Genomic DNA, 18,494 nt, shown 5'->3' with positions numbered 1-18,494 from the left:
AGCTTTTTTAACGTATCTGCTGCTTCACATCTAAATACCCTGAAATACTGCGGATCTGACCATGCACCCTTCTAGGAAATCAAATATGAAGACAGGCAGGCACTCCGAATTATTTGTTGCAAAAGTAGAAAAATGCAGCCAGTAGAAAAATAGTTAAGTTAAAAAAGTATAAATTTTATTTTATCCATATGTAAAAACAAATAGCCTTACGCGTTTCATACCAATAGGGTACTTAGTCATAGGCTATGACTAAGTACCCTATTGGTATGAAACGCGTAAGGCTATTTGTTTTTACATATGGATAAAATAAAATTTATACTTTTTTAACTTAACTATTTTTCTACTGGCTGCATTTTTCTACTTTTGCAACAAATAATTCGGAGTGCCTGCCTGTCTTCATATTTGATTTCCTGTGATGGCTCCCTGTGCTGAATGGTCTGGGGCATGAGCACCCGGACCCACCGTCACTGTGGGTAAGAGCTGTATATCCACAAAAAGTGTGATCATATTCTATTCGTGTTTTCATGCACCCTTCTAGCAGCTTCTCTCCAACTATTTCTATTTGGACACTGTTTTTCTCTAACCACAGCATCTAGAAATTACTCTCCCCAGTAACCTACGATACAGGCTATAACCTCTTGCTTCTGCTATGAATGCCTCCTCCTATACAACCAAGTACAATATTCTGCTTGGGTTTCCCACTGAGCACTTTGAGGTAGTTCCACTTTATATAGATCAAAGTCCACATGGGCCTGTAGAGAGGAGCAAATGGCCAAGACATTCATTTTAGCAATGCTACATTTCATATTTTGCAGAGAAGTCTTCACTGTTATCCCTGCTGTTCTGTGAGCTAAATGCATGTGTCTTTGGGTAAATAGTCACTTTGGCAAAATAACAAGCCTCTTCCCACGAGTGTAACAAAGTATCACAGCTATTAGGGTTGGAAGAAAAAACATACTTCCATCAAGTTCAAACCTTCATTTGCAGCCCTCAGTGAAATGGCCAAAGTTAGGCTTGAGATATTATAATTGCTTTCTAACAGCACTTTAGTAATACTATATCCCTCCACAAGCTGCTAAAAGCCTTTTGTTTAGGAGCAGGGAATGGAACAGGGTTTTGTCAGAGAGCTGACGGATTCCTGGCACCAGGCAAATGAAAAATCTGTGTCATCACCATCTTGGATTCTTCTTCTTACTCTTGGTTCCCTCAGAGGTACATGTACAAGTTCTGACTTCTATACATTTGTGATATTTCTTCTAGAACATACAGTGCTGCCATTTTCTACACAAGGGGTGGTTCGCCTCCGGGTTAACTTTTAGTATATTATAGAATGGTCTCTTCTTAGCAAGTTTTCAATTGATCTTCATATTTTATCGTTTGTAAATTATTTGAATTCCTTTTCTGATTTTTTCAAGCCTTTATATGGGGGTCACTGACCCCATCAGCCGAAAAACTATTTCTCTGTGAGGCTACAGTTTTAATGTTCTTCTTATATTTTATTACTTATCTTTCTCTTTAGGCCTTCATGTTCATATTCCTGTCTTTCTTTCAAACCCCTGCCTGGTTGCTAGGTTAAATTGGACCCCAGCAACCCAACAGCTGCTGAAATTCCAAAATGGAGAGCTGCTCAACAAAAAGCTAAATCATTAAAAAAAAAATCACAAACAATAAAGACCATTTGCAAATTGTCTCAGAATATTAAAAACTAATCTGAAGGTCAACAACCCCTTTTATATCAGAGAGTAAATGGAATATACCTGTTAGGGGACTTGGTTAAAGCACCCTCTTTGAGACCCAGCATTGGATGAGGGTTTCCTTAGTTCATAATATATTGTAAGCTCTTTTGGGCAGGCCCCTCTTCACCTCTTCTATTGGTTATTGATTGCTTTATATGTTACTCTGTATGTCCAATGTATGAAACCCACTTATTGTACAGCGCTACAGAATATGTTGGCGCTTTATAAATAAATGTTAATAATAATAATAAGGCTGCAGGCATTTGAAAGCATTGCTGAATCAGCCATTTAGCGACAGTTCAAAGAAAATCTAGGGCAAAAAAGTGTGCACCCCAATTTTTGCTCTTATTGACCTCCAAAGTGGGCTTTCAGAAGTATCTAGAAGAGCAAATAATGCATTCTCCAGAAATCTGTTCCTGCAGTCTGTGCCACCTCAGCCGAGACTCTGAGCTTCACTAGGGAGGCCAGACCTACAGCCTGGGTGCTACTGAGTTAGAGTAAGGCTACAATTAGCCTCAGCGTTTTGATGTTTAGAGTCTTAGTTTGGCCTTCTAATAAATTTCACTCTGAGATTAATTGTGGCCTTCTGGTGTTCCTTAGCCTGAGGCTAATTGTGGATCTACAAATGGATTCTGACAATGGCTTTCATGGACCTTCCCACTGTTGTTGACAATATGACTACCTCTAAATGAGCCTCCAACTATAAAGAGATGCTAATGGAACTTCCTTCTACTAATATTTTCCTCTTCCAACGCCTTTTAATTACCAGAATCCTTCTAAATACTGCAACGCCGCTTCCTCCCAGAGGACCAGACCCAGTTGTGTCAGAGGCTTTCTCATTATTACTGACTGATTTGGTCGGATCTTTCAGAGCCTCTTTCTATTCTCCTGGGAAAACAGAAAATTGTTTGTTTGTTTTTTTTCTCCCTCCCTTCATCTTGGCTGTACGCTCAGTATATTTCTAAAAAAGATTTTATCACTTCTGTCTCTTGGAATTCTGCAGTGTATAAAATAAGGAATAGACAGCGTGAAGCCATAACTAACATCGAGGGAGGGGGGATGTTTTTGTCTGTCACATCAAAAGCACTTCTTATACCAACCAAGTGACCTGTGAAAGGACTTGCGTAAAGAAGTGTGCCGGCACACGCCAGTGATATTGCTCAGTGTACGCCATGGAAAGTGCTCCTACCAGCAAGCAAGTCTCCACACACACACACTACAATGGGAAACAATCAGCAATAATGCCTGGTATTTTGCCAAAGCAACTTCCTTGAGAAAATTAGCTTCAGCAAAATGTTATGCATTATATAAATCTCCCCGGACCCACAGATAATTCCAAACCTACATTATCTTTTACAGAAAATAACCGCATGTGATAAAGGCTGTCTAAAATCTGGGATAACACCAGTTATTTGATGTAAAGTATTATAAAGCTTCCGGCTTTCAACACAAAAGCTTTCTCATGTTTGATTTTATTTTTTTTATTTTAAAGAAATATATACAGGTATAGGATCCGTTATCCGGGAACCCATTATTCAGAAAGCTCCAAATTACAAGAAGGCGATCTATTATAAACTTTGTTTTTATCAACATTATAACGTTATAAAACAGTACAGGTATGGGATCCCTTATCTGGTAACCCGTTATCCAGAAAGCTCTGAATTACGGAAAGCCTGTCTCCCATAGACTCCATTTTAATTAAATTAATCAGAATTTTAAAACGGATTTCCTTTTTCTCTGTAATAATAAAACAGAACCTTGTATTTGATCCCAACTGAGATATAATTAATCCTTATTGGATGTAAAACAATCCTATTGGGTTTAATTAATGTTTTATTGATTTTTTAGGAGACTTAAGGTATGGAGATCCCAATTACAGAAAGATCCCTTATCCGGAATAACCTTGGTCTCAAGCATTCTGGATAACCTGTACCTTGTACTTGATCCCAACTAAAATATAATTAACCTGTACTGGAGACAAAACAATCCTATTGGGTTAATTTAATGTTTAGTAGACTTAGTAGGTTTAAAGATCCAAATTATGGAAAGACTCCATATCCAGAAAACCCATGTCTCAAGCATTCTTTATAACAAGTCCCTTACCTGTAATTTATAAATACCAGTAGGCGCTATCTTACATTAGGTTTACCAGGTTTAACAGGAAAACAGGACCTAGGTTTTGTTTGAGCCTATTTATGTATTGCTCATATCCATGCGATATACTAGAGGTTTCATGTTGCTGTCTATGGAGACACTTGGGTTCACAGCCCCCCAAATGCTAATGTTGAATTAAACTTTCGGAGAAGGCAATCATTAGCATCTAAGTTTGTGCATGATGCTGCCAATTTGCAGTTAGAGCCAGTCTCCATCCTGCCAGCCCTATAGTCAAAGTTTGATGCCTAAGGCGCAAGTAGATTAATTGCCTCACTCTAGGCCACATGGATTTGACCCTGGAGTCAACACAAGACTCAAACCTGTGTTTTCTTGACCCAGAGCCCAATCACTGAGTTGCTCCTTTTCCCATGAAGCAGCACTGTATGGGTCAAAGCAATGCAATATAAATGTTATGCAACAGATTCCTCCCATTTTATGATTTTACTCTGTGCCAATTGTCTCCATTCATGTTATCCCTACACCAAGAGCCAAGGTTCTTAAAGAAAAGGAAGGTGTTAAACGTTCATTGGCTCATAACAATTTGCCAGAAAAAATAATGATTTATTGATAAGCTGAGAAGCTATAATGTATCAGCAGCTGGTGGGCAGGGGGAAAAAATCACAATATTTTCTGTGGTTTCCAGAGCATGGGGAAAGCAGGAAAAATGCTCTCACTCTTTAGAACTCAGTGTGAAGTGATTAATGGGCAGAGGCTTTACAGGCAGAGAAACAGAGCAGGAGAGAAGGGGTAGGGGAGGTAAGGCAGCCTTAGGGAAGAGCAGCGGATTGATAGGGTATAATTATATAAAGTAGCCGCAGGAAGGGTTAAATTCTACAGAGAAAGGTGCGAGTTATGTGAAAATAATATCATTTTATCAGGGTCGCTTTTTTCTTGTTTGTTAATAAATAGCAGAGATTGCTCTTGATAGAGCAAAGACAGGTGCCCCCCCCCCCAAGCACACATGGCAATATAAAGGTAAAACATGAATTACTTGTAGTGTAATGTGTGTGGTAACTAATAGTAGGTTGCAAATACAGAACAGGAGCACTGAAAGCAGAGACAGCACTGTGGAAATGAATGCCTCTTAGGCAGTGAAATGATAACTGGTGCTGAACTACAAGTTCCAGGGGCAACTATTGCCTCTCCATCACAAGCTGACAGCTGTAGTTACTCAGTTTCTACTCTAGGGTGCAAGAAGTAGTGTGGATAGGGAGGCAAAGGGTTCCATTCAATAGCACAGCAGTGTAGACCTAACAGAGTATAGTTCTTTGTGCACAACTCAAATCTTTCCCACCTTCAGAGTAAACCACAAGAGCTCTGGTTTTTTGTATTTTTTTGGAGGATTTTGGTGAAAAGGTTTCTGGATGTTAGATCAATAGTGTACTAAACAATTAATGTGTGTGTGTTCTATCTGTTGAGATGTCATTTGGACCCTTGGCCAGGCATTCCTGGAAAGCATCCATTTATTCTGTGCTAGTGCCTAGAGCAACTGGAAGACTTGAGGTAACCAGTCAGTTGCTTGATTCCTCCAATTATTTCCAGCTGCCATGGTGAGGATTCTGTGGTTGTCAGAACCAGGACCTGGTTATGAATCATCACTGTGCATTTACTGAACCACAGGATTATACGAGATCTCCCAGGGTACCCATCCTCCTACCCATCCCTACAGCACATTCCCTCCTTCAGCTGGGGTCTCGGAGGCATCAAACTAGCTATTTATTAGCAGGCATGTACCAGTGTAGGTTGTAATGCAACTACAGTCGTTTCTTAATTAGTATTTAATCAAGGAGTTAAATAGATATAGAAGTAGAGAATAACAAGAATTATTGGTGGATGAATGGAGGGATAGACAGGCAGAAATGATATGTGGAAAAAGAAATATTTCCAGCAAGAGAGGTTGGGATTGCTTCATTTATATGTAAAACAAGGATTCAGAGTGCTCAGGGACTTGTGAGGGTCTCGGTGACCGCGGCAGTGAATCCACTCATATTATGATGGTGGATATATGATTTGCACTGCTACTCATCCCCAGTGCTTTACTGACAGCCAGTGTGAATTGAAATGGATTGTACAGCACATGTGACGGTGTGTTTAACATAGAGAGACTTGTAACATGTGGGGGTGAACGTTAAGTGCTCACTCTGCTGGCATTGCCGTTCAGCACACACAGGGTTATTCATTGCATACAAAGTGGCCATTCTGCTCCTACGTGGTTATCCGGTACATACTGTACATGGCTGCCTAATGAATACACTTTATATGTTCATTAACATTTGCAAAATGTCCATATTATCATGCAGAATGGAAAGGGCATCAGCAGAAAAAATATATATACAAACTGCACCTGTAAGGGAATGAAATGCAGAGGGAGCAATGTACAGCGCATACAGCCCACTGTGTGTTATATATGCACCCATAAAGCTACGGGTGCTGTTCTACCCAGTGTAACTGTCAGTATTGAAGGGACCAGTATGTCAGGACTGGGAATGTGAGAATGAAAATGTATCCAGTGTAAGGGAAGCTGAAATGTATTCCCTGTTGAAGACAAGTTTTATGTCAGGGACTGAATCTTATGTGTGTCACAGGGAAGGAGAGCGACAGCCTGACGGTCGCGTTCTATACGTAAAACCACACTAAGGGGCAGATTTATTAAAATGCAAGTTTAGAGCTTAATACATAAAAACTCATCCATGTTCTATTCATTCCTTTGGGATTTTTAGAAGCGCAAAGCGTAATTTATCAACTGGTGAAAGTTTACCAGTTGATAAATATGCTTCTGAAAATCCCATAGGAATAAATAGAATGTGGGTGAATGTTTATGCATTAAGCTCTAAACTCACATATTGATATATCAGCCCCTAAAAGTATTCTATAAGGCAACAGAGCACAGGTGAAAGCATTCCTTGCGGTGAATTTGATGATAGAAAATAAATAGAACATGGCCAACCTGTGGTCTCCAGTTTTAGCTGAACTGCAACTATCACATGCTGTTATTAATCAGCAATCCAACATTACATGTAAAAACGCAGTTTGGTTTCCATGATTTATACACTGCTGCCTGGTTCTTAACTGTGCCTCCTCAGTATTTAGGTGTAAAGGAAACTCTTAACCTCCATCAACACCTTCAGTACCCAAGGTAGTTATGGCCGAAGCACCACCATGAGCTGTAAATACTGGACTATTTGTAACAGACTTAAATCTATTCTATTTGGTAATCCAAGCAGCAGTCGATTTGGCTGCCTGCGACCGAACTACCGTACTGTCTGCAGCTCATTAATATGGACAACTTCAGCACCATGGACAGAGCTCTCGCTCAGCCTTTGTATCCGCTGTATTGCTGGGGGAGCAGCGAGGGGGACACTGGTGGGAATGGGAGAGCTCTGCTGGGGGAGCAGGGAGAGGGGGGGGGGACACTGGTGGGAATGGGAGAGCTCTGGGAGCAGGGAGAGGGGGTGACACTGGTGGGAATGGGAGAGCTCTGCTGGGGGAGCAGGGAGGGGGGGGGGGACACTGGTGGGAATGGGAGAGCTCTGGGAGCAGGGAGAGGGGGTGACACTGGTGGGAATGGGAGAGCTCTGCTGGGGGAGCAGGGAGGGGGGGGGACACTGGTGGGAATGGGAGAGCTCTGCTGGGGGGAGCAGGGAGAGGGGGGTGACACTGGTGGGAATGGGATAGCTCTGCTGGGGGGGCAGGGAGAGGGGGGGGGACACTGGTGGGAATGGGAGAGCTCTGCTGGGGGATCAGGGAGAGGGGGGTGACACTGGTGGGAATGGGAGAGCTCTGCGGGGGGGAAGCAGGGAGATTGGGAAGAGGCTTAGAATACAGGTTAATGTGGAGATGAGGAAAGGGGTGGAGGGAGAAACTGCAAGGAGCCTTTAAAATCAAGAGAACTTTTAGATCCCCGCAGAGGGCAAGAGCGGGTGCGCAATAATAGACGCAGCTTTCCAGTGCTCTCCCATGGGACTTCCCAACCTCAGAAGGAGATCTAAGATCTAAGGGCTTATTTGTGGGCTGTGCTGCATGTCAGAATGAGAAATCATGCTCATAATATCTAGGGCGAGGAGTAGCCCCATCACATTCCTTAACAGCATCAAGTTAACCCCTTGTGTGTAAGCTGTTTTCATGAATAGAGAAGAAATGTCTGAAAGAGAGAGACGGAGCGAGGGAAAGAGATGATAGATAGAGGCTGAATGTATCCTTGATATGATTGGCAGACAGCCTTCTGTGGGCAACAAGTGAAATGCACGGAGGCTCTGGGGAATCAGGGGCAATAGCTGGATACACGGTGGCTTATTGCTGGGTCCCTTTCTCCTTATAACTAAAACTCCATGTCTCCTGCGTGAAGAGCTGCCATATGCACGGCAAGAAGAACTGAAAGAACGAAATTTCATATTCAGCCACATCCTCCGCACACCCAACCTCCACACCTACTCTTCCCTACACCCACTCACTGACTCTTACTCACACCCAACCTCCACACCTACCCTTCCCTACACCCACTCACTGACTCTCACTCACACCCAACACCAACTTCCCACCACACACACACAGCGTTGATCGCTTAATAATGGAGAGCAAAAACGTCAGTGCTAATCAGGGAAGGGACAATAGGAACACAATTCACAGCCCTTTGGTTATAGCACAACTGGGTTTAACGGGAGAGCAAATTTAATTAAGGATTTAGTCTCCAATACGATAGAATAAAAGAAAATACACAACACAAGGTGAAGGTATTCATTCTCCTAAATCCACCGACTAAACTCGGGACCCCCCATCTACCGTTGAAGAATGTCCCAGCATTCCCAGAAGCGTTTTTTGAGAGTTGGAGTTCAACACTTCCTGAAGGGTCGTATGTTTTACATCTTAGTCCTATGGATTCAGAGAGGATTTCATATGGTCACCTACATACATAATTAATAAATTCCTCTTTACATCCTAAAACCATCTGGATTATAGAGGATGCTAAAATAAGGTAGCTGCCACTTTAAGAACACCGCAAGCCCATGTTATGTATGTGTATATATTACTTATACACACGCATGTATTATTCAGAGGATAAGGCTGATAGAGGAAAGGCAGGGAGATGGGGAGGAATCTGGTCAAAATGGATAGGAAGCAGCTGCAAGACTGAACCAGACTGGATAGAAAAAGGGTATAAATGAATAAATGAAAGGAGAATAGTCTCAAGGAATGAGAGAGAACAAGATAAAAAGGAGGAATATAAGCCAAAAAGAAGGGAGCAGAGAAAAAGAAATGTTGCTGTGAATTCCCATGTAAGGGAGGGCTCACCTTAATGGTTACAGGCCCCAAAACACCAAATATGTGGCACATTATATCTAATAGAATCTCCAGCTCCCCAGCTGTAGTTGAACTACAATATACATAATCCCCTGACAACTGTAGTTCAGTATCAGCTGAAGGAAATCCCTGTTACAAAGTGTGAGTGTGACAGTAAAACATAGGCTTGGGGTTGCTACACACATCCTATAGCAACTCTGAGCCAGGGATGTGCTGCTGCTCTGCTGGAATCTCTGTGTGGCTGCAATGATAGAGCCCTGCCTGCTAATTCCTGATGGAGCAACATGTGAGCTGAGATCCTTCACTGCAGAAGAGACACATGCAGACAGGTGGGACAGGCCAGACCTTACCTGGAAGAGTCGCAGGATGTTGGCCACCATAATAGATACAGAACTTTCCGACGCCCCAATGACTCCCACAACTTTTTCTGGTTTGACGAATACCGGCGGGTCCCCGTTAGTGCATCGCACGTCGGAAGTATCCTTTTGTATGAGAGCCTGCACAAAGGTGAGAGACTGCTCCAGAGCATAGGTGTCCCGGGAACATGTATCCAGTATACGGGCCCCCAGAGTCACATTGGGCAGAATGTCCGGGTCACTATTGATCTGATCCAATGCATAGAGCATGGCCTCCAGCCTGTGGATCCCATTCTCTTTCCTGATGTCCCCGCAGGGCATCCCGGGGAGACCCCTGGAGTGGACTGGAAACAACCCCCCCAAAGTGATGTCCCCTTCTATCCGGATGGAATGAGGCGCGTAGATCTCCTGTCCGGAAACCAGCATCGCACAAGCACGGAGAGCCAACAAGCAAGCCAGTCGGAGCAGGTTTATAAGCCAAGAGCCCCCCGAAGCCAGCATGGCTACCCCAAAAGGGGAGAGAATGTCCTGGGTGCTGAGAGATGCCAGGTCTCCCAAATCAGCAGCGATGCGCTCCCTCCTCCCGTCCCTCCGCTGCCTCTCACAGCTCACTGACTGCCGCTACTGCTGCACCTCCAGCTCTATAAGCGCCTTCCCTGCTAGCCCCGCCCACTGCACCCTGTCATCGCGCAGCCTACGCCCCCCCCCCCCTCACATTGGAGCGGCCCTGACACAAAGGGGGGCAATTGGGAATGAGGGGAATTACTTTTACCTTAATGGGGTGCTGCCTTCTTGCTGCGGTTATTATTATTGTTATTATTAAAATGTATTTATAAAGCACCAACATATTCCGGGGCGCTGTACAATAAGTGGGTTATATACATTGGACATACAGAGTAACATATAAAACAATCAATAACCAGGGGCGATTCTGGACATATCGCCGCCTGAGGCGGCTCCTGGATGCCGCCGTCCCCCCCGCTCCCCAGCACTTACCTTCTGAGCGCAGGAGCGGGTCCGGGGTTTAAAAACCGGAAATTCGGCTCTTAAAGTTACCAGGAGCGTTTTTTTGCCGCCCCTGGTAACTGGTGCGCTTCTGCCGCCTGAGGCGAGTTTCTCAACTCGCCTAATGGCAAAAGCGCCCCTGTCAATAACCGATACAGGAGGTGAAGAGGGCCCTGCCCAAAAGAGCTTACAATCTACAAGTATTAACATTTATTTATAAAGCGCCAACATATTCCGCAGCGCTGTACAATAAGTGGGTTTCATACATCGGACTTACAGAGTAACATATAAAGCAATCAATAACCGATACAAGAGGTGAAGAGAGCCCTGCCCAAAAGAGCTTACAATCTACAAGTATTAACATTTATAAAGCGCCAACATATTCCGCAGCGCTGTACAATAAGTGGGTTTTATACATTGGACATACAGAGTAACATATAAAGCAATCAATAACCGATACAGGAGGTGAAGAGGGCCCTGCCCAAAAGAGCTTACAATCTACAAGTATTAACATTTATTTATAAAGCACCAACATATCCCGCAGCGCTGTACAATAAGTGGGTTTCATACATTGGACATACAGAGTAACATATAAAGCAATCAATAACCGATACAAAAGGTGAAGAGGACCCTGCCCAAAAGAGCTTGCAATCTACAAGTATTAACATTTATTTATAAAGCGCCAACATATTCCGCAGCGCTGTACAATAAGTGGGTTACATACATTGGACATACAGAGTAACATATACAGCAATCAATAACCGATACAAGAGGTGAAGAGGGCCCTGCCCAAAAGAGCTTACAATCTACAAGTATTAACATTTATAAAACGCCAACATATTCCGCAGCGCTGTACAATAAGTGGGTTTCATACATTGGACTTACAGAGTAACATCAATAACCGATACAAGAGGTAAAGAGAGCCTTGCACAAAAGAGCTTACAATCTATAAACATTAAAGGGGACCTGTCACCCTAACAAATAATTCCAAATCCTTTTCTATCATGTTAGTAGAGCAAAATAATCTTTACTTATACTATATAAATTATTATTATTTTATTACAACTTGGAATTTACAGTCAAAGCAAGCAGGCAGCTGCCATTTTGTGTATATTGTTATTAAGGCAAGTTTTGATTCGCCCCAAAATCTTGTGCATTTGCCATCTAGAGGATGAATGGAAAGTTAAAGTAACTTTAATTAAAAATCTGAGATGTCAATCATATATTGCTTGCCCCGCCTCTATGCCTGCGGCATAGAGGCGTGGCTGGCAATATATGATTGACAGCTCAGATTTTTAAATATATTTATAACAAGGATGGATTATTTTTATTAAAAAAAGAATTTGGGTTTCATGTTTTAATCTACAGCTTCTTGTGTGTGGGTGACAGTTGCCCTTTAACTCCCTGCAAGTATTATCAGTGATAGAGAGGGTGACTGTGCAACGGTATAGGATTTATTTCATGTCATATATATTTTATTCATCTTAAGTAATTAGCCTAATTATTATAATTTCACTGCCTGGTTCATCGTCTATCTAACTACTATTTATCCTACCATTCTGAGAGTAGGCGAGTCCAGTCTGTGGTCCATCAGCTCATATTTAAAGTGGACCTGTCACCCAGACATAAAAAGCTGTATAATAAAAGTCCTTTTCAAATTAAACATGAAACCCAAATTCATTTTTATATTAACACACCCAAACCCATTATAAAGGCATTTAAAAATCCCAGCTGTCAATCATATATTGCTTGCCCCGCCTCTATGCCTTAAGGTCCCCATACACGGGCAGATTGTAGCTGCCGATATGGGTCCCTTGGACCGATTCGGCAGCTTATCTACCCGTCTAGGGGCAGAAACGAGGGGCCTGGCCGACCGATATCTGGCCTGAAATTGGCCAGATCTCGATCGGCCAGGTTAGAAAATTCCGTCGGATCGGGGACACGGATCGGCTCATTGATGCGGTCCCCGAACCGACTGCTCCTTGCTGCCGGTATAATTCGATTGTTTGGCCCCAGGGCCAAACGGTCGAATTATTTTTTTTTTTAACTAGACGCTCGCCCACCTGTAGGTGGTGATATCGGGTGCAGATCTGCTCGCTTGCCGATCTAGCGGATCTCAGCGTGTATAGGGACCTTGAGGCATAGAGGCAGGGCAGACAATCACTTTAGCTTTCCGTTCAGCACTACCTTCTACCTAGATGTCACTGCACATCTCACTTTCCCCCTCCCTCCTCATCATCTAATTGTGTAGCCAGTGCAAGGGCATGGGCATCTGGTCCCCCATTCTGGCACATAAACAAGATTTTGGCATGATACAAAGCTTGCCTTAATAACAGTGCCACAAAATGGTCCCTGCCTACCTGCTTTGATTGAGTAATTCCAAGACAGAAGGAAATTATATAACTTATATAGCGTAAGTAACGTTTATTTTGCCTAACTAACAATATAGAAAATAATTTGGAGTTATGTCTTGGGGTGACAGGTCCCCTTTAAGGCTGTTATGGGATTCTGGCTGATATAGGTCAATATGAAACATGTACTGAAATGGATTCAGTGTCGGACTGGGACCCCAGGGGCCCACCAGAAAACCTTAGACCATAGGCCACTCTCCAAACTATTTTTTCTCCTTTCCTCACCCAACCCCTTTATTCTCTAAGTATCTTTTATGTACATGCTAGCATCTATCCTCCCATCTATTTCTCCTCTTTGTTCCCATTCAGAAATAGGGAATGACCATGGAATAGGCTAAATAGTTAGAAGCAAGAGGGTCCACTGACACCTGGGCCCACCGGGAGTTTTCCTGGTATCCAGCTGGGCCAGTCCAACGCTGAATGGATTCTAGGGTCAATTTGGTTGACCTTTCCTTTAGGCCACCAGATTAGAAAGTATTAACCCTGCCTTGATATGATAATACCCTGTATTGATACACCACTCGCTGCACAATATCCAATAAATGCAGATAATTAGCAGTTTCCTTAAGTAATATTGCAATTGGGTTTCCTAGATAGGACCAGAAATAATTGTAATTGATCTTCATGTTTTATTATTACAGGTATGGGACCTGTTATCCAGAATGCTCGGGACCTGGGGTTTTCCGTAATTTCAATCTTCATACCTTAAGTCTACTAAAAAAAATTATTTAAACAGTAATTAAACCCAATAGGATTGTTTGCCTTCAATAAGGTTTAATTATATCATAGTTGGGATCAAGTACAAGCTACTACTATAAGAAAGAAAAGGAAAATCATTTTAAAAATGTAAATTACTTGATTAAAATGGAGTCTATGGGAGATGGCCTTTTCATAATTCAGAACTTTCTGGATAATGGGTTTCCGGATAATGGGTCCCATACCTGTATTGGTTGTTTAATTATTTTGCTTTTTTTTAAGCAGCTCTCTAGTTTGGCTTTTTATCAGTCATCTGGTTGCTAGGGTTCAAATTACCTTGGCAACCAGTGAGTGGTTTAAATGAGAGACTGATATATTTACAGGAGAAGGTCTGATTAGAAAGATAACTAATTAAAAGTAACAACACCAATAAAATTATAGCCTCACAGAGCAATAGTTTTTTTTGGTTTCTGGGGGTCAGTGACCCCCATTTAAAAGTTGGAAAGAGTCAGAAGAAGGCATATAATTCAGAAACTGAAAAGTTGCTAAGAATTGGGCATTCTTTAACTTACTAAAAGTTGACTTAAAGGTGCATATCCCCTTTAAAAAACCCATCTGGGTTGACAATGTTTTCTTGACATTGTTTGGGGGTTTTTATGGCATTATGGAGTTTTTAGGGGGGGAGGGGGGGAAGGGGGTATGTTACGTAAAAACTGCTTAGAAAGCTATGTAACTTGCCTAGGAAGGTAAGTAACTTGCTTTTCAAGCAAATGATAAACTCCACTGACCCCCAATGAAATAAAAAACTTCCACTGCCCCCAATGAACTGACTGACATATTAGCACAGTAATTATTCATTTTAACTATATATATATATATATATATATATATATATATATATATATATATACTGCTTATTATAGAGGAACAGCAGCTGTTTATATTGGGAACCATTTACTGGATTATATCTGCATCTTCTACATGAACATCAACATAACTGGGCCCTTACGCTTATGCAATTTAGGTAACTTATGTTAGGAACATATTATTTTTAAAGAAACTTACATATAAACTCCACTGACCCCCCAATTAAAATACTGGCTTATTAGCACATTAGCACTACTGCTGACTAGTTATTGGGCTTTACAGCAAAATCATTGGGCCCCTAAACATACACGGTTTACACAACATATGCAAAAACTTACATAACTTCCATATTAAGCAATGACAGCGCAGATCAGGGGCAGGTAGGTGGGTCAAACTCCACTGACCCCCTATTAACTGAATGTCTTATTAGCACATTAATCAATATAACTTTTTATATGATCTGCTTATTATAGAGTAATTTCAGCACAAGGGGCGTGGCCAACATTTTGGTACTGAGCACCTGTGTTCATGGGGGCCCTGTATAAATAACTTACGCAGGGCCCCAAAGTCTCTGATGGTGGCTTTGGTTCCATTGCATTACAGATCCCTAGAAGCAGATTGATACTAAAGCTACACTGCTAGTAACATATCAATGGATAGGCTCCCATACATTGAATCAGGGAATACACTGTATGCAACAAACATTAACTCCTTGAGTGGAAGGGGGCAGTGCTGAGGCAGTGGGAAAAGCCAGTCTATCAGGGGGGATTTCTTAATGTTTTGGAGGCAGCGTCAAACCAGAAACCCCCCCAGCTAAGATCCTCCTCGGGTACACCGCCTGATGCCACCCCACTTTTTGTGCCAATGGTTTTCTCCAGCTTTGTTTCAGCCCCTCCTGTGTTCCGCTACTGTTCTGCGCTGTTTGAAGGCATAACCTTAGGAGTTGCAGGGGAATTTTCGGTCCCTCACAGCAGATATTGCTCTAAGGCACAATGATTTCTGGTTGCCCTGCTGCCTTAAATCTATTTCATTAGATTAGTTTGCTCAGCCTCCCTCCTCCAGTGCTTTAACCAAGGGCCACTCTCTGTTTCAGAATGTTACTATCAGATAACATTGGCCTCTTTCATTTTTTGAGTGGCATTGTTGCGGTAGGACCTTGAGTGATACAATAGTTCCCCCTGCCATTATTGTCTCTCCTTGATCTAGTAAGAAATTGAGCAGTGGCGTGCCACCTAGCAGGCAGTGTGCCCAAATAGCGGCAGTGCCAACACAGTGATGCCAAACAGCAGAGGTAAAGCTTTTGCTCCAGATGACCTCATAAGCATTTCTCTATCACAGCATGTTTCCTTTTCTATACATAGAGACCAATGTGTTCAGGCGTCATCATCTTGCTAGGAGGTAATGGTACAGAGCCAGGATGTGAAATTGATGTGATCTCAACCTGCTGTGTGATTTATAATAACATTGCGCTCGAGCAGCGCTTCCAGTCATTAGTTTGAGCTTCTGCTTGACCCTTCGCATTCGTTTTTAACAGGTTCCCCCTACTTTTGCCCTTACAGTTCTCTTTTCTATTGCATTCATTTGTTGTTTAAAAATTACCTGGTAACACAACTAACAGAACTTCGCCTCCGATTGACAGGTTTGGCCGCAGTTCACAGATGGATATTTTTTTCCTTAGGAGGTGCCCGGTTATAAAGATGATCTTCGACCAGAATTGGAAAGATAGAGACGAGCGAGGGAAGAGGAGGGGTGAAAGATATCCTATGTATAAATGTGTATTTTTAGTGGCAAAAATCAATCAGCCAATCTGATTTTTTTTTTGTTTTTGATGGGGTCAGTGACCCTGACAACCAGTTTAGTATTATTAGTTGGAGCTTGGGAAAAGGCAGAAGGCAAGTAATTATAAAAAAATACAGACAATAAATAATAAAGACTAACTTTAAGATAATATAGAGGTGAGTTAGCATAGAGCAAATATATAGTGAGTCACATGACAGGAATTACATCACTAAGCACTAGGGATGTAGCGAACATCGGCAAAAATGTTCGCGAACCCGTTCGCGGACTTTCGCCAAAACTCGCGAATATTCGCAAACCTTGCGAACCCCATAGACTTCAATGGGAAGGCGAACTTTAAAACCTAGAAAAGCCATTTCTGGCCAGAAAACTGATTTTAAAGTTGTTTAAAGGGTGCCACGACCTGGACAGTGGCATGCAGGAGGGGGATCAAGGGCAAAAAGTTCTCTGAAAAATACTTTGTAAAAAAAACGCAAAAAAATAACGCCAAAAAAAAAACCCACCAAAAAATAACGCCAAAAAAAACCACAAGCTATTCCTATGTATACGCAAAGGCGAAAACCGAAGCGAAAACCGAAGCGAAAAAACGCGGCGGAAAAAAACGAGGAGAAAAAACGCGGCGCAAAAAAAAACCGAAGCGAACCCAAAATGGCGAACATCGCCAAAAGTTCGCGAATTTGCGAACACCCGATGTTCGCGCGAATGAGTTCGCCGGCGAACAGTTCGCTACATCTCTACTAAGCACTGATTATAACTGATTAGATCACCAAGCACCGTTTATAAGGATATAATTTACATGATATTCTTGTGTATTATATAACAGCTTAAATAATATAGAAAGCCTTGTATTAAAGCTGCACATAAATGCATACCTTCAGCAAGCAGGCAGCAAGAAGTGCTAATAAGTATATTTTAGTGTAATTATACTGAAAGCAAATATAATGTAGGATCAGTTGGGTTTGAATTCTGCACGTTTGGAAAATGGCACCCTTGCATATAAATGGGCGGCACCAGTTGACTGAAGAACCAGTAACCAACTCTCCTTTTGCTTCAGCTTCTTCTTGAAGCAACTCAATTACCCAGTCTGACACAATGCAGCTAAATGTAAAGTCTACATTTGACTGGTGGCACCCAGTGCTGATAGCTGTGCCCTATGGCTGTGATCCCCAACCAGTGGCTCAGAAGCAACATGTTGCTCCCCAACCCCTTGGATGTTGGATGTCACAATATAGCAAAATAGAGAAATCAGGAGCTCATATAGTGTAATAATTTCAATTATCCAAATCAACACCCAATGTTATAGGAAATATTAGAGATGTGTTCCCCCTTTTATCTCCAAAGGTAGGATAAAGATTTAGATATTCTTTGGATGCATGCTGTAGTAAAGTCCTTATATACAATCCAAAACCTCCACCAGTCAGCAGAAGTGCCTACCAGTGGTTTGAGTATTGCCTGTAGTATTCCATCAAGCAGGTCTCTCTGCTACCTATGCGCTATCCTCAGACTCCAATTAAACATTAAGACAAGTTGCACTCACATTTACTTTCTTGGGGTCAGTCACATATATATATATGAAAGTTTGCAAGATTCTACTGGATGAATCAGCTTCCTTCTATAAGCTGCCAGTCCACATAGAGGCTACCAAATAGCCAATAAAATCCCATATTTGCCACCCCCAGGGTTTTCTGAATGCTTGTTTTGTTCCCCAACTTTTTAACATTTGAATGTAGCTCATGGGTAAAAAAAAGTTGGGGACCCTTGTCCTCTGGCATCGGCTCTGATGTTATAAGTGACATTTTTCGCAGCCGAGTATCACATTGCAGCCATTGCTCATCCGACTGATGCCCTGCTGTGACTGTGGGTATCTGAACATTCCTTGACTGACAAGCAATTTGGTACCATGATAGAAGTTTGACTTTATGCTATTAAATTTCTATTCAGGCAGCGTTTACTAAAATCTAATCTTACACCCAGATGGCCATGCAAAGCTACGCACTGATGCGGTTACACATGAAGGCATGGAAGCACACGTAGGCTTACACCTATGGATAAGAAACACGCAGATGTAACCAAATGCGGGCTGGCTTGTGCATATGAACACGCGTGCAGACAAATTCTCAGACATCCACTCACGTGCTGCAGATTACAGCTTGGGCAGATGGCGTTTCAGAGAG

The 18,494-nt window shown here is 42.2% G+C and overlaps 1 protein-coding gene across 1 annotated transcript in view; it reads right to left on the bottom strand.

Annotated features, from left to right (window-relative positions):
* grm7 (glutamate receptor, metabotropic 7) overlaps positions 1 to 10,154 on the bottom strand; it is a 279,002-nt gene extending 268,848 nt beyond the window's left edge. Inside the window, 1 exon segment of the mRNA NM_001113008.1 lies at positions 9,539 to 10,154. Coding sequence (NP_001106479.1) covers positions 9,539 to 10,045 — 507 coding nt within the window. The 5' untranslated portion in view covers positions 10,046 to 10,154.
* Between the last annotated feature and the right edge of the window lie 8,340 nt (positions 10,155 to 18,494).

This window comes from Xenopus tropicalis, chromosome 4 (genome assembly GCF_000004195.4).
Source record: "Xenopus tropicalis strain Nigerian chromosome 4, UCB_Xtro_10.0, whole genome shotgun sequence".
NCBI lineage: Eukaryota > Metazoa > Chordata > Amphibia > Anura > Pipidae > Xenopus > Xenopus tropicalis.
The sequence above is the reverse complement of the archived record's forward strand: the minus strand, read 5'-3'. Positions and strand labels throughout refer to the sequence as shown.